The sequence below is a fragment of the Leucopleurus acutus genome (assembly GCF_964270905.1).
Source record: "Leucopleurus acutus genome assembly, chromosome: 19".
Taxonomy (NCBI): domain Eukaryota; kingdom Metazoa; phylum Chordata; class Mammalia; order Artiodactyla; family Delphinidae; genus Leucopleurus; species Leucopleurus acutus.
The window spans coordinates 12231143-12247703 of record NC_139161.1 but is presented as its reverse complement, the minus strand read 5'-3'; the positions used below and the strand labels follow the sequence as shown (position 1 = coordinate 12247703).

At 46.3% G+C, this 16561-nt stretch overlaps 1 protein-coding gene across 2 annotated transcripts in view; it reads left to right on the top strand.

Moving 5' to 3' along the window:
* Nucleotides 1-16561, top strand: part of CCDC57 (coiled-coil domain containing 57) — a gene marked incomplete at its 3' end in the record, with an annotated part of 106271 nt that overhangs the window by 68277 nt on the left and 21433 nt on the right. For both annotated transcript variants that reach the window (XM_082860378.1, XM_082860379.1), the window contains 3 exons: nt 4512-4612; nt 8922-9041; nt 9473-9689. In XM_082860378.1, the coding sequence (XP_082716504.1) occupies nt 4512-4612; nt 8922-9041; nt 9473-9689 (438 nt within the window). The remainder of the gene's footprint in view (nt 1-4511; nt 4613-8921; nt 9042-9472; nt 9690-16561) is intronic.

Here is a 16561-nt window from a genome sequence, read left to right as displayed (position 1 = left end):
GACCTCCATGTAATGTTAACCTAAAACAGTTATTTTTATCAGCAAAACGAGTTTATTAAGGAGCAGCAAAGAATTGCAGTTCAGAACATACAACTGGTGAACCACATGCAAGTCGGGTAAAGCAAAAGAGAGGAAACTCTTTTATAGAGGAGAAGGGGACATTGTGGGGAGCCGTTATAAACAGTCCATTGGAGGAAACTGGGGGTTCAAAGTGTAGTGGTTTTTCATTGGCTGAGCTGTAATGATCTCTCATTGGTTGGGCTGCTGCCAGGCAAGGAGAATGTCTTCCTCCCACAGGCAGCAGTAAAGCAGTGTCACTTCCATATGGAGATGCAAGGTAGTCTCTTCTGTTAGGATCTGTATTGATGTGAGTGGGACGTGCATAAGGGCTCCCCTTCTGGTCTCCCACTCCATCTTAGTGAGATTCCCTTGGTTAATTTTCACAAGAGAGAGTTTCAAAATTCCTTTAGTGGGCTTCCCTGGTGGTGCAGTGTTTATAAGGATCCAACTGCCAATGCAGGGGACGTGGGTTTGAGCCCTGGTCCAGGAAGATCCCACATGCCGCGGAGCAACTAAGCCCACGAGCCACAACTACTGAAACCTGTTCACCTAGAGCCCTTGCTCCTCAACAAGAGAAGCCACCGCAATGAGAAGCCTGCGCAACACAACAAAGAGTAGCCCCCACTTGCCACAACTGGGGAAAGCCCGCGTGCAGCAACGAGGACCCAACTCAGCCAAAAATAAATAAATAAATGTATTTAAAAAAGAATTCCTTCAGTTATTTTTAAGCATGAGTTGAAGTCTACTTTTGATTCTGTTCTATTAAGCAGCCTTATTAAATATACTTTTTCTTATTGGAAAAAAATTACAGTTTTATTAAAGATGCTAAAGAAGACCTAGATAAACAGAGATATAGTATGTCCACTGATACAGAGAGTTTACTTTTTTGAGGACGTCAATTCTCAAACTGATCAAAATCCCAGCATATTTTTTTCAAGGAGCTAGACAAACTGGATTTTACGTTCACATGGATGAACAAATGAGCAAAATACCGAAGACTATCCTGCTGGTCTTGGGGGGTCTCCGAGGAGGTGGGAGGCAGCTGCAGCTCACTGTGGGGACAAGGACACTGGTGGCGGAGGTACCAGGGAACACCCACTGGCGTGAGCTCTCCTGGAGACCACCACCCTGGCATGAAGACCCAGCCCCACCCAACAGCCTGTAGGCTCCAGTGCTGGGACGCCTCAGCTTAAATACAATTATTAACATTCTGTCTAAACTTCTTTATACTCGTCAACTTGAAAAGCCAAGAACCATGATCTTTGTGTTAAAATCTTGCACTGCTCTTGTATTTCTGTCCATTTCTCCTCCTCACCATTGTGTTGTATCAATTTTCATGCCGTGTTACTTAGAGCAGAAGTGTTCATGACAGTTAATAGCTCATCATGGTTCATATTAGTCAGTGTCCTTTCTGATGTTTAATAACATTTAATAATATTTCTTTAATCAGGTTTTAAAAAGTAATTTTCAGAAAGAATTAAAATATGGCTCTCAAACAGATATGAAAATGATCCCGGAAAAAAAAAAAAAAAAGATCCCGTGTTTAGAATTCTCTTCTGTTTACTAAACAGTGAGGAAATCAGGCACATGTTATAAGCAATTCCAAGGAAAAATCAAAAGAGCACAAATTTATTTGGAGTAAAGGAATTGAATTGCAAATGGGGCAGAACTGGTTTCTCTAAAGGGGGGAGGGGGAGCCCATGAAAACTCCAAGGGACAAGGTGTAGTTTGCGTGTCTGTCAACTTCCAGAGTTGTAAAGTAGTTCAGGCACAATGAGAGGCAAGAACCTGATAGCTCCTCAGGGTGCGCAGTAGGCTATGCAGTTTCCATTGGAACACAGTTTTTTCCCTGCAGTTTCTTTTTTAAAAAATTAATTTATTTACTTTTGGCTGCCTTGGGTCTTCCTTGCTGCGTGTGGTCTTTCTCTAGTTGCGGCGAGCAGGGGCTACTCTTCGTTGCAGTGCACAGGCTTCTCACTGCGGTGGCTTCTCTTGATACAGAGCACGGGCTCTAGGTGCACAGGCTTCAGTAGTTGTGGCATGCGGGCTCAGTAGTTGTGGCTTGTGGGCTCTGGAGCGCAGGCTCAGGAGTTGTGGCACTCAGGCTTAGGTGCTCCGCGGCATGTGGGATCTTCCCGGCCCAGGGCTCGAACCCTTGTCCCCTGTTTTGGCAGGCGGATTCTTAACCACTGTGCCACCAGAGAAGTCCCTCCCTACAGTTTCTCATCTTTTGATAAAAAAATAATCTCGGGGAATTCCCTGGCGGTCCAATGGTTAGGACTCTGCGCTTTCACTGCTGAGGGCTTAGGTTCAATTCCTGGTCGGGGAACTAAGATCCCACAAGTCGCACAGCGTGGCCAAAAGAAAAAAGAGAAAAAGAAAAATAATCTCAAAGACTATCCTTGATCACAAAACAAGGCTGGTATCATTTGGCCTGATCGTTTCCATAGGCGCAGCAAGAGTGTTAATTCACGGTGTTAGCCTTCTTGAGTTTGCTTTGCTGGAACTTTCCATCACGATTTCAGATTGGACTGTTGAAAGCTTGTTTGTTGTCCTGAGTCCAGGAAGCCAAGAACTCTCCATGTTTCACCTGCTTGATGATTTTGAGAAAATTCCTTTTTTCTTGAGGTTTCCAAAATATTCTGAGGTTCCTGGACCTGCCAGGAGATGACCTTCCTTAACCCTCTGTGAGCCTGGCACCTGCCAGTTATCCTGGGAGGGAGGGCTTTGTGAGCATTGCTCCATGAAGTCAACCACAGATCCTTACAGGCAATGGGTCCTGATAATTAAATGAGTATCATTCTCAACTCTGGCTGCCCAGGCAGGGCCTTGGCTGCATAATCCACATTTCCAGTCAAATCCTGGTAAAAACAAGGACAGATTCTCTTTGAGCCTATGCAAATTACTATATTGTCAGGCAAGTAAGAATAGTCAACAGGAGTTTCTGAGTTCTGGAGGACTCGGGCAGGGAGAACAAGATACCACTTAGAAATGTTTCATTTCAGTTTACAAAACCAGAGACCACTAAATGTATGTGGACTACAGACAGCTTAAGGGGAAAAAGAAAGAGTTCCTTGCATATCTAGAAAGGAGAACATTAAAATCACATCTATAGTGTTCCCAACAACAGCTGCCTCGTCCCTCATTGGTTCCTTCAGTCCTAGGTGGTTAATCCTTGTTCCTCTCAGTCTTGGTTCTGAGGTCTCAATGGTCCATCTGCTTCTTGACTAGAGTTCTGGAAATCCTGAGTCAGTCCACTGGGATGGCCTCACGGTGGTCTAAGCAATGCCTGTAAGCACAGTCTTTTCCCACTGTGCTGACCTGACTGTAAAGCTTTCTCTCCTTTTTCTTCTTTCTTTCTTTCATTTTTTTTCCATTAAAGTAAACAAACTCTTTGTAGATGTTCACTGAATTAAAAATGCACAACCTAAAAGTTGAGAATTATGTTTTATTCAAGAACATTACTGAGGACTGTAGTCTGGGAAGGTAGCCTGTCAGATGGATCTGAGAGACTGTTCCAAAGAGGTCAGGGAGGAGAAAGAATATGTAGGAGTTTTTGCTGAAACAATATATATGTAGTCAGACATCAAAAGATTACTGCTAATCACAAAAAGCAGACATCTCGAGGATTTTAGTGCCTTTCTACCTATGGGAAGATGCAAGACCTTGGGCCCATTGAAATCATTCCTTTGATATGCATCTTAACTATGTAGGGACAGTGTCCTGTTTTTCTCCATCCCAAATCCCCTCAGGGTGCACAGTTGGGGTGGCTGCAGAGGCTGATAGCTTGGTGGCAGGCAACATTCTTTGTTTATTGAAATGACAGACAACATTTTTTTTGTCCATGGAGATGTCAAAGACTTAACATGGCCATGGTTAACTTACTAATAATTTTCAAAAGTGAAAGATCTGATGAGAGTTCATAACAAGAATAGTGCAACTGAGAAGTTACAGTTGGTTGTTTCTGTGTCATGCAGAACAAAGTTAGTCCCCCACCCCCCACCCCACCCCCACCCCCACCCCCGGCAAAAAAAAGTTTTAGATAAAGTTAATCTAAGATGTTTACGCCTATTTTCAAAGAAGACTGCTGAAGCATTGATTACAAGAATAATCCTCAAGTGTATATACTTAAACTTGCTTCTTATTTTTCTCTGCTGCGGAGAGGGTATGTCTTTGGGTCTCTTAATGGATGGCTCATGACTGCCACTTTGAGAAGCTGCATAAGGGGTATGTGCTGCTGTGGAAGGCTTCTGTGTGTTCTGAAGTCTGCTGAAATGCTGGTGTGTGTTGTACAAGTCACAGGTGTCCACCCCCCAAGTTCTCTTGAAAGAGAAGTGACTTTGGTTTTGAAGAGGTACATACTGTTCTTCTTGAGTATTTGAATTCACCACGAGAGAAACCCAAGTGATGTGCGCACAGAGGACAAACCATTTCCCTCATCTCGTTTATAGGGAAGCTGCCTCATCACCCCCTTCCTACCCCTGAGGCCCAGGGTTCAGGTGAGGCACCTGATGCACGCTTGGGACCGTTGCAATCCCGTCTCACAACTCAGGTAACACTCCTTTACGTAAGAAACTTATTTCTAATAACTTTTTACTGATTGCTTAAATACTTCATTTCATAACAGAAACTTCAAAATACAGTAAACACAATTTAAAAAGTTTCCAACTTTTAGCATTTCAACATAGTTGCCAGTAACATATCAGTGTGTTTCCTGCTATTTTTCAAAATTACAAAGTATAATATATGTATATGTTTTATTATATAGCTTTACCTACCTAGGTATTATTTTCTAAATCTTTACCAACATAATAGTTTAAAAAATGCATCTTTTAAAAATGTCTTATATTCCGAGCAATTTTAAATTTTTTAATCTATTTATCAGCCATTTATATTTCTTCTTTTGTGGGTTATTTATGCAAGTTTTTAGCTAATTTTTCTACTTGTGTGTTTGTATTTTTCTTGTTAGTTTGTAGGGGTTCTTTATATGTTAAGGAAATTGTTCCTTCTCTGTTACACATGTTTCTCAAACTTGTCATTTGCCTTTTAATTTTTCTTTTTTTAAAAAATCCACAGATAACTTTTTTTTCATCTAATGAACCCTGTCAGTCTACTTTAAAGGTTTATTTCACTGTTTTCTGGCTTAGAGGTTTCTTTCTATATTTTGAGTTTAGGTAAATATTCACCTGTTTCTCTAGTTGTTCTATTTTACTAATTGTCATAGTACCCTGTAAGTAATTATCCTCCTTTTTCTCACTGATTTTGAATTGACATTTTTATCATGTACTGAAAATCTATAATCTTGCTTATGTTTGTGTTTAATTTTTTATTTTGAAATAACTTCAAATTTACACAAAGTTGCAAGAATAGCACATATACCCTTCACTTAGATTAACCAATTGTTAACTTTTTGCTACATTTGCTTTATCATTCTTTCTCTTCCCTCCCTCTGCTTCCTCCACATTTTCGAGAAATAGGTAGATCTAAGTTGCAGACATCGAGCCCCTGGATGTCAGAATACAAGGACACTCCCTGACATATAGCTGCAGTAAAATATAAATTATCAAAATCGGGAAACATAACATTAATGCAGTCCTAGAATTTAATACATATTCTGTGTTCAGATTTTGCCAGTCACCTCTTTTCAGCCATCCTCCTCCACCAAGCAGGCCGTCCAGGACCTGTGTGGCATGCAGCCCACGCGTGTATGTGCACATGTCTCCTTCAGCCTGGACGACTTCTCAGCCCTTCTTTGTCTTTCACAACATTGGCATTTTTGAGAAGTTAGGCCAGTGCTTTGTAGGCGATGGGCCTGATGCTGCAGCATTGTTAGGTTCGGGTTCTGCATTTACTTTCTGTACAGTTCCAGTGAATTGTCTGCTCCTGAGCAGGTGCTCTCCGGCTCTGAATCCCGTAGCTTCGTAATGTTTTAATAAGTTACAAATACATATAACAGCTTGCCCTTGTTTCTGTTCCTTTACAGAATTTTCTTGGTTGTTCTTTCCATTTATTCTCTGTTGGGTGGATATTGTTATTTATGTATTTATTTTTATTTTAAGTATTTTTAGACTTCTAAGATAAAAAGACTAATATAATGAAACCTGTGTGTACACCATCCAACTTAATAAGCAAAATGTTGTAAGTTAAAACCCCTTTGAGTGTTCTGCCCCCAATATCCATGGTCCCTTCAGACTTTCCCGAGCCTGGTGTTTCTCTCTCTCAGCAGATATTTAAAGAATCTGTGTAAATCACACTGAGCTGTGTTTACATCGTTCTGTACACATGCTCTCATTCAGCACTGTGTTTCTGATGTACACCGTTGGCCCTTGAACATCATGGGGGTTAGGGACATGGACGCCCCACCAGTGGTCGAAAATCCACGTTTAACTTTACAGTCGTCCCTGTGTATCGGTGGTTCTGCATCCGTGGATTCAGCCAGCTATGGATCATGTAGTCCCGTGCTGCATATTTATTGAAAAAACTCTGCATATGAGGGGACCTGCCCAGTTCAAACACATGTTGTTCAAGGGTCAACTGTGTATATGTTGGTACATGTAGCTTTAGTTCAGGAATTGGTAAACCTTTTCTGTAAAGGACCAAATAGTGAATATTCCGGCCTGTAAGAGCCAGAGTCTCTGTTGCAACTTCTCAACTCTGCGTTTGTCCTGAATGCCAGCACAGGAGATACGTAAATAGGTGGGCATGGATGTGCTGCAGTAAAAGTTTATGGACCTTGTAACTTTAATTTCATAATTTTCATGTCATGAAATATTTTTCTTCTTTTTTGATTTTTTTTCAACTATTTAAAAATGTAAAAACTATTTTTAGCTCATAGGCTGTACCAAAAAATGTGGTGGGCAGGATTTGGTCTACAAGTTGTGCTTTGCCGACCCCAGGTCTAGACACAAGTTGGTGTATTTTCTTTCTATTTTGTGAATACACAGGCATTTACTTATCCATTCTTCTATTGATGGGCATTTAGGTCAGTTACCATTTCTTTGGTGTGAACATTGTTACAGACGTCCTCATGTGCAGAAGTTTCTCGGGCATGGACCTAGGATCAGAATTGCTGTGTTCTAGGCTGTGTACATTTTATCTTCCTTAGATACTGTTGAATGACACTGTCAAGTTGTTATACTGGCCTATACCTTCAGACAATGCATGAAGATCCTTTATAGTGTGTCACATATAGGTATTTCAGAGGTCAACAAAATATAGTCATCTGTTTTTGTTGCTATCAAAATTTTTTTAATAAATAGGCTTCGTTTTTCAGAGCAGTTTCAGATTCACAGCAAGATTGAGCAGAAAGTATAGAGAGTTCCCGTGTACCTCCTGCCCCGACACGTGCACAGCCTCCCGTGTCATCAGCAACCCCCAACAAAGCGGTTAATTTGTTAGAATCAATGAGCCTGCCCTGACACGTCATCAGCACAGTCCACAGTTTACATCAGGGGTCACTCTAGGCACACTTTCTACGGGTTTGGACTAATGTATAATGGCACATGCTCATTATTATAGCATCACACAGAGTAGTTTCATGGCCCTAAAACTCCTCTGTGCTCCACTATTCATCACCCGTAACCCCTGGCAACCACTGATCTTGTTCCTGTGTTCATGGTTTTGCCTTTTCCAGGATGTCACAGAGTTGGAATCAAACAACAAGTAGCCTTCTCAGATGGGCGTCCTTCCCTTAGCAACATGCGTGTAAGGTTCCTCCATGTCTCTTCCTGGCTTGAGAGCTCATCTTTTTATTGATGAATAATTGTCTAATAGCTGTACCAGTCTGTTTCTCTTCAACATCCCTTTAAACTTACACTTTCCTACTGTTGCTGGTCATTTGGAACAGAGTTGACTTTTGTAAAATGATTTTGAACTCTTCTGAACTGATTGATGCCAACACATGTGTCAGTATTTCTCTTTGCTTTTGTGTGTTGATGGACGTAGCATCTGGGGTAAGGACCGGGCTGCTTCCTTTTCTGGCCTCACACCATTCATCTTTTCTCACCCCACTGTCCTGGGCAGGACCCCACACAGCGTGGAGGAAAACTGGGTGGCTGACACCCACACATTTGTCCTGGTTTACAGAGAATGCTTTTCCCATTTTTTATCTTCAGGTAGTATGTTTGCTGTAGGCTTTAGTATTATGTTGAACCATACAAAATTGCCATTTTATGGGTCAAAAGTGGTCAGATACCAGCAATTTCATATAATTTGACCTAACACAGACTCTCCGTCAGTTTAGATAAGTTTGTTTGTTTGTTTGTTTGTTTGTGGCTTGTGGGATCTGAAAGTTTAACTGAAAGTTAAAACGAAAATGTATGAGTGCATTACTTGGCTGAAAATCCAAAACTTAATTAAACTTGAGCAGGAGAAGCGGCAGCAGCAGGTGGCCCTCCGTGCAGGGCTCTGCACAGTCCCGGGCTTCGGTTCTCCTCGGTGACCCCTCCTGACTGCTTTTCCACAGGCTTCCCCTCAGAGGGAAGATGTGAGTGTTTAGGCTGCAGGGGGCCAGCTGTGCACTGAAGATGTGTCACAAACAAGAGCTGCAGGGCCCCTTGTGTGCCTGGCGGGGCCCAGGGTGCCCTCCCTGGGCACCACAGGAAGGTTGTGTGACTTTCCGGTGCTTGGTTGCCCTCGAGGGCGGGGAGGTACTTCGACTGCCATGATGAGGCCTGTTAAATTCGTCCTGGCCGGTGAACCCAAGCAGGTTCCCCACTTTGGCTTGTCACAGAGCCGAGTAAGTCCCTCATATCAGAAATTTGGGGAGAGCGTTTCTCCCTAATCTTGAGGGAAAACTCAGTAAGGTACCCCATCAATGACCCACGAACACTGAATTTCTTTTATTTAAATTTCCACGACAGGACTCTAAGAATGCCAAGAAAGAATGTTTCTCTGAACGCTCAGGAGAGAGCCAAGCCCGCTTGGCACAGACAGTCTGCAGAAGGGATGCTGAGCCAGGCTGCACAGCGGGGCCAGGGCTGGTACGCAGGATCCACCAGGGCCAGGTCTTCATGCCACATCCCGACCCAGGAAGCACCTGGAACTGGAGTGCTTGGTGTCAGAGAGGGTGGCCGTTGCCCAGAGTGACAGGGCTTCACCTCAGGGCATTGGCCCTGGTCCCCAATCCCACCTCCCTCGCCTCCCTCGGGATTGTGTTTCATGTTTTTTTTTTTAGCTGCACCGCGCAGCTTGTGGAATCTTAGTTCCCCGACCAGGGATTGAACCCGATTGAACCCGGGCCCTCGACAGTGAAAGCACAGAGTCCTAACCACTGGTTCGCCAGGGAATCCCCCATGTTTCATGTTTAAATGTCCAGAGCCCCTCCTCGGGCCACGTCCACTGTCTTATCACCCCAGGAGGGCAGGGAGAGAGGGTGGCTTTCAAGGATAATTCTCTTTTCTCTCTTTCACAGAGGCAACACAGAATCTCCACAGTGACTTGCAGATCAGCTCCTCAGAAAGAAAACCAGTCCCCAAAGCCACGCCTGGCTCAAGAATTCCAGGAGGAAAATGGCCACCACACCCAAAGGTCCTCATCACTTGCCAGCAGTTCCCTCCAGGACACATGGAAGTTACTGGACCTGGGATCCAGCCCTTCTGGCCTCACCTCCCAGGACGACTCGCCTCCAGGTAGGTGAAGATGTACATCCCCAGGCCGTTGCCCCATTGGTCTGGGTGCTGGCCATGAGGACAGCTGTGGTGGCCACTCACAGGCTGACACACAGAGTGAGCTCGGCGTTCTTCCTGCTATGGTTAGGGAATCTGTAAATTCTGCAGTCCTGTCCTCTGATTTGGTGCCTGACCGTCCCCCAGGGACAGAGGGTGTCTCCCAGCCCCGCGTCCAGCTGACCATGTCACCATGTCTACCCAGAGTAGAGCCCACAGGTCACGAGGGTGGGGACACTGTGGTCAGTCTGGGACTCGGGCAGGCAGGTGTTCTGTGTTCTGCTCAGCCTCACAAGGCCAGGGCAGCCCACGAAGTGCGTGTCCTCTGCCCCCGGGAAACTCGCTCACTGTGAGGTTCTCAGGAAAGTTCATTTGAAGGGCCACCTTTGGGGGAACTGCGTGAGACCAAGATGTAGTAAGCAGGGTGGGCGGAGGGGAGACTGTTTGAAGACCGGGGTTGGGGGAATGAACTCGGATCCCCTTCCGGATCAGCTCACAGCAAGCGCCCTCATTCTCGGCTCTCAGCCTCAATGCATGAATGCTTCCTGCTGTGCCCAATGTGCCAATGGGCATTTTAGATTATTTCCAGTCTTTTGCCGTCACCAATAACGTTACAGTGAATTACCTTGTACATGCTGTAGCACATGCATAAAAGCGTAAATGTAAATTCCCGGAGGGTGTATTGTTTTGTCCAAAGGTATGTGCATGTCCAGTTTGAGAAGATGTTACTTGGGCTCCATCAGGTGGTACCAGTTCACACCCACCCAGCAAAGGCTGAGAGGGCATCTTTCCCCAGACCCTCTCCAGCAGTGTCATCGAACTATAATCTTTGCCAGTCTGTTAGGTTTCTCCTGTTAGGAGGTTGTGCATCTTTTCACATGTTTGAGTCATTTCCTTTTCCTTTACTTCAGTTCTCTGCCCATTTGTATACTGGGTTTATAATCTTTTTCTTATTGATTTGTATGAGCTTATTATATATAATGGAAATCAGACCTTTTCTGAGATATGAATTGCAAATATTTTCCCACAGTTTTTCATTTGTTTTTTGACTTTGCCTATGGTAGTTTTTGTCATGCACGTATTTTTTTATTTTTATGTAATTTAATTAATGTTCTTGTTTTTAATCCTTTCTGGGTTTTGTGCCATACTTGGGTTTTTTCCACTCCAAGACTGAAGATTATTCTGCCATGATGTCTTCTAATACAGTTATGGTTTCCTTTTTTCATAATTAAATCCAGGATCCATTTGGAATTTATCACTGTGTAGGTTATGAAATAGGAACCAAACTTTTTTTAACCCCAGGTGGCAATCCAAATGTCCCCACACCAGTTTTTTTTTTTAATATTTATTTATTTATTGGCTGCATCAGGTCTTAGTTGTGGCATGCAGAATCTTTTGTTGCAGCACACGGGCTCTTTGTTGAGGTGCGTGGGCTTCTGTCTAGTTGTGGCACACGGGCTCCAGAGCACGTGGGCTCAGTAGTTGCAGCACCTGGGCTTAGTTGCCCTGCAACATGTGGGATCTTAGTTCCCCAACCAGGGATGGAACCAGCGTCCCCTGCATCCTGTGACGTATTCTCAACCGCTGGACCACCAGGGAAGTCCACTCCCCATACCCGTTATTGAATAACTCACATTTCCCCACTTGTTTGAAATCCCGCTTTTACTATCATGTTAGATGTTCTGTGTGTACTTGAGTCTGGGTCTGGAGCTCTTGTTCTGTCCCTTGGTTCGGCAGTCCCCAGCCTTTCCACAGACAGGGGTGCAGATGGCTCAGGCGGTAATGTGAGCGAGGGGGAGCGGCAGATGAAGCTTTGCTGGCTCGCCCGCCGCTCACCTCCTGCTGTGCCGCCTGGTTCCCAACAGGTCACAGATCAGTACCAGTCAGTGGCCCGGGAGTTGGGGACCTCTGCCTTGATTTATGGGTCTTGGTCTGTCCACGTGCAGTGCTGTTTGAATTGTTACTGCTTCCTGGTCCCTTGTAATGTCTACTGACTTAGGATCTCCAGTTATGCTTCTTTCTCAGAGTTTTCCTGGTAATTCTCATTTGTTTATTTATTTTTTTCCCATACAGTCTTTAGGCCCAGCCCCAAAACTCTGTTGTGGCTTTTCTCAGGATTTGTTAAACCTGGGTTCTGCCCCTGGAAGGAGCCACATCCTCCCAGTGGTCCACATTCTGTCCCCTCTGGCGGCAGCATCGCCCCTGTGATGCCTCGAGTAGTCTCCTCAGATGCAGACTGGTCTGTTCTCTTCACAGCTCCCGCTTGAGCTCATTAATCTGAGAAGCTACTGCTTCAGTACATTTTAAATTCAGGAACGTTCTGCTGTATTTTTCATCGGCTCTATCGGAAGTTTTTGGTGAATGTTCATTGTCGTTTTGCTGGTTTCCTTCCTTCTTTTTTCTCGTAGCACTTTTGTTCCTTTGTTCCCCCTCATCTTTAAAAGAGGTGATTTTTCCTTGACCAGGTATTTGTAGGAAACTTATAAGGGAAATGAGGCCAGGGCCATTGTCCAGTCTAGCAGTTTTGTTGGTGGTTTTTAACTAAGTCCGGCCTTGACTTATCTCTGCCCGTTTGCACAAAGCCCAGCTTCTCTCCCCTCCCACCCAGGCACGCTGCATCCAGGGGGTTGTGCTCCCACCTCCTGGCTCCTCCTGAGGCCTCCCACCGTGCCTGTCCTTCCACACACCCCTGCTCATTTCTACCGCCTTTGGCAGAACCACCATTTTTCCCATCTGGAATTTTATCTCTAGTTTTCATGAAAATTTTCTCTTTTGGGGGATGATTTACAGGAAGAGTAGGGGAGAAATGCTGACTCAATGATGCTTTCTTCAGGCCACACGTCCATCTTATTTCCTGATAAATGCACTTTCCTCCAGCTCTGCTTTGCTTTAGAAAAACAACTGAGCAACTGTGCCCCACCCGTCCCTCACTAAAAAAAAATTCCAGAGTAGGTGTCGGGCCGAATAGTGAGTGTTTTCGGCTTTGTGGCCCAATGGTCTCTCTTGCAACTACTCATCTCTGCCTGCAGCTCAAAAGCAGCCGCAGACAATGTGTAAGTGATCGGTGTGGCTGTGCACCAATAAAACTTTATTGACAAACACAGGCAGTAGTGATGCTGTTTCTCAAGCTGAGTATACAGGTTTCTGTTTTATTCTTTGTTTTATTTTTTAACAATTCTTTAAACGATACACGTATGTTATATGTGCTTGATGTAGTTTGGTATCTTTTATAATGAAAAGATTTTAGAGGGAGGGAGTGGTCAACTGGGTGGAATGCTGCAAAGAGGTCAGGGAAGGTCAGGGCAGAAAAGTGCTCTGCGTCACTATGGCCTTCTGGCTGTCTCAGTGGAGTGGTGGACTTGTCATCCAGCCTTCCCAGTTAAAGGGGCTGGAGAAGAACGGGTGGACAGCTTAGTCAAGATTTCTTGGGACTTCCCTGGTGGCACAGTGGTTGAGAGTCCGCCTGCCAATGCAGAGGACACGGGTTCGTGCCCCGGTCTGGGAAGATCCCACATGCCGCAGAGCGGCTGGGCCCGTGAGCCATGGCCACTGAGCCTGCGCGTCCAGAGCCTGGGCTCTGCAACGGGAGAGGCCACAACAGTGAGAGGCCTGTGTACCGCAAAAAAAAAAAAAAAAAAAGATGTCTTGCTCTGAAAAGCAGCAGTTAAAATAGGGACTGGGGACTTCCCTGGTGATGCAGTGGTCAAGAATCCACCTGCCAACATAGGGGACACAGGTTCGAGCCCTGGTCTGGGAAGATCCCACATGCTGTGGAGCAACTAAGCCCATGCACCACAGCTACTGAGCCTGCGCTCTAGAGCCTGAGAGCCACAACTACTGAGCCCGTGTGCCACAACTACTGAAGCCCACGCGCCTAGAGCCCATGCTCTGCAAAAAGAGAAGCCACCGCAATGAGAAGCCCGCGCACTGCAACGAAGAGTAACCCCTGCTCACCACAACTAGAGAAAGCCCATGTGCAGCAACGAAGACACAATGCAGCCAAAAATAAACAAACAAACAAATAAATAAATAAATTTACATTTAAAATACTTTAAAAAAAAGCGATATTGGAGGAAGTTGTGGAAGTGCAGCCTGTCTATATGCAGGTTGGGAAGATGGGCGAGATGTGATGCTTGTGGCTGGGGAGGAGGGCAAACCCAGGAGAGAAAGGGGTGGGGGTGCTCAAGGGGCTGGGGTTTGATAGCACAGGTCAGAGGCAGGGAGGTGATGGGCAGCCAGAACTGGGAGCTTACTGGCCACACCTGACAAGCAAGCTGCCACAGCCTCACAGGCACCGGCAGGAGACGCGGAGAACTCGTCGCTCGCAGCACAGCAGGCAGCCAGGGGTCTCCTCAATCCCTGTCCCACGGGCCAGGGCAAGAGTCTCAGCTGAGCGACCCCAAACGGGCAGAACCCAAATCTTTCATAGTGGGCTGCAGGCATATCTGCCCTTTGCCCCCGAGGGAGTCGTGCTGTCTTCTTCTGAGGCTGTTGGCCATGGAAACACCCAGGCAGGAGAGTCAGGAGCAGAAGCCTTCAGTGGCCTGAGGAGAACTGTCCCAACAGCAGGTCTGGTGGTGGGAAAACAGGTGCCGGTCGGTTCCCTTTATTTCCTCCTTTCAAGTATGAGGCAAAGCCATGGACTCTGAGAGGAGGAGGTGGAGGGAGAGGTAGAAAGAGAAGTGTGAAATGGTCGTCTGGTATATGAGGAAGCAGGGACAAGTAGTGGTGGATGGTGCCATCAGCCATGCAGGCCCCCGTGGATAGCAGGGCCTGGATCAGGGCGAGAACAGCCCGCTGGTGGCTGCAAACACGGCCCCCGGCAGTGGAATTGGCTTGGGGTGGAGGTGGGGATGGTTTGTATTAGTTTAAATGCTTTTGGCTACAAGTCACAGCACAGCCTGATGAAAGTAACATACGGGAGCTTCCCAACCTTTATCTCATCGTGGCACCCATAGAAAATCACACACGGTCACTGAATGAGGAGGAGAGAGCCAAGGTGGCCAGCATCATGGTAGCCTTCCCGACACACAGTGTGCATGCACAGCAGCAGGACACGCTGACCAAGAAGTTGCATGTCAAGGCCGAGGTAAATGAGCTTACGGCTAGCTCCTCTGGGACTCTTTCCTCCTAAAGGTTCCAAGATGGCTGCAGCAGCTCCAAGCATCACGTCAGAAGGCCAGAGACGGAAGGCATACTTCTCTCCTCCTGCTTTGGTTTCTTTTCATTGGAAAGGGAAATGTTTCCCCAGAGCTCCCAAATTCCCTTTTCCATCTCGCTGGCTGTCGGGGTCACATGGTGTCCCTTGACCAGTCACTGGGAGATTGTCTTAGACTCTGTGAACCTGCTGCCTGGAACTAAATGGTGTTGGGGTTCCTTGGCAAGAAAGCTGGGGAAGGGCTGTGCTGTGGGTGGGCCTGCAGCAGAGTCTGTGCAGGGGAAGGTGCTGAGACACCCATACAGAGGGGTTGAAGCTGCTGCTTCTCAGCAGCACTTTGCAGTAAAAAAGTAGGAATGATACATTGCTGCCTAGGCTTTTGGTTCGCCCCGTGAAAGATTTGGTTGGGAAGAAAGGTTGAAATTAATGCAGTTTAGTTTTAAGTTCCCACAAAGCTTCTTTATGCTCTCCTTGTATCTTGAATATTTGAGCACTGAACTACCTGTCTGGTATTTCTACTTTGTGTAAGTGTACTTTTTAAAACTTTATTGGTGACTTAAATGATAACCACAGCTCTGGTTAAGACGTAAGCCTGTTAGTATTTATGATAAAGGATTGCGTGGGCTTCAGTCCGCAGTCAAGCAGTCTGGAAGCTCCATTCTGGAAGGTGGGATGTCTTGTCCTCTGCATTTTTTTTACATTTTTGGCGCATTTTGAGTAGCAAACTGTGAGACCTAGCAGTCATGAACTGAGTTAAAAGTGATAACGAGAGAGTTTAACAATTTGTGGCATCTGCATTAATAACATGAATAACTACGTGGTATTTCTCAGGATGGAGGGAGGTTTTCCTGCTGAAAGGCCACACTCCTCATGGTTTTGAGGTGGGGCCAGGGCCGCCCCTCCCACCTCTGCCCTGACACCCCCCCCACGCCTGTCCCTGCCCCTCCTACTCATGCCCCGTCCCTCCTACCTTTGCCCCGCCCCTCCCTGACGTCCTCCCCCTTCCTCCCACATGCACACAGAGCTGCCGCTTTGCCGGCCTTACAGAGTCCTGCTGCAACCTGGTCTCAAGGCAGGGCTGCAGCCTGACATCCTCGGCCCCGCTGCACCCCAGGTCCCAGGGCCACTATAGCCCCCTCCTCCATCCTCCTGGATCTGTGGTTCGCAGGGTGTGGCCTCTCCATTCCCAGCCTCCTCTCACCCTAATTCTTGCTGCATCTGGACAGTACCCAGTCCCTCTTCTCCCCTCCCCTCCCCTCCCTTCCCCTCCTCCCCCCACTTCCTGGAAGCAGTGGCTCAAGGACTCCGACCCCATCTCCCCTCCTCCCCAGACACATGCAGCCCAGCTCCCTCCTGCACCTGTGGACTGTGGACACACCCCCACCCCATACCTGCGGACCCCTGACCCCTGTGCACGTGTGGGCACCCTCTACCTTCCTCTCCCCAGCACCTGCCTGTTCCTTGAATCCCTCCCTTGCTAAAGTTCACTCCCTACCTGGCTTTCTTCCCCCTTAGCACTAGCCTCCAGACCACGTGCTATTTTTCTCATTTATCTTGATTCTGTTCTGTCTGCTGGAAGAATGTAGGGGTGGGGGCATCTTCCTTGATCCTTGACCCCTGGCCAGCACAGACAGGTACACAATAGGTGCTCAATCAGGATGTGCAGGAAGATAACTGG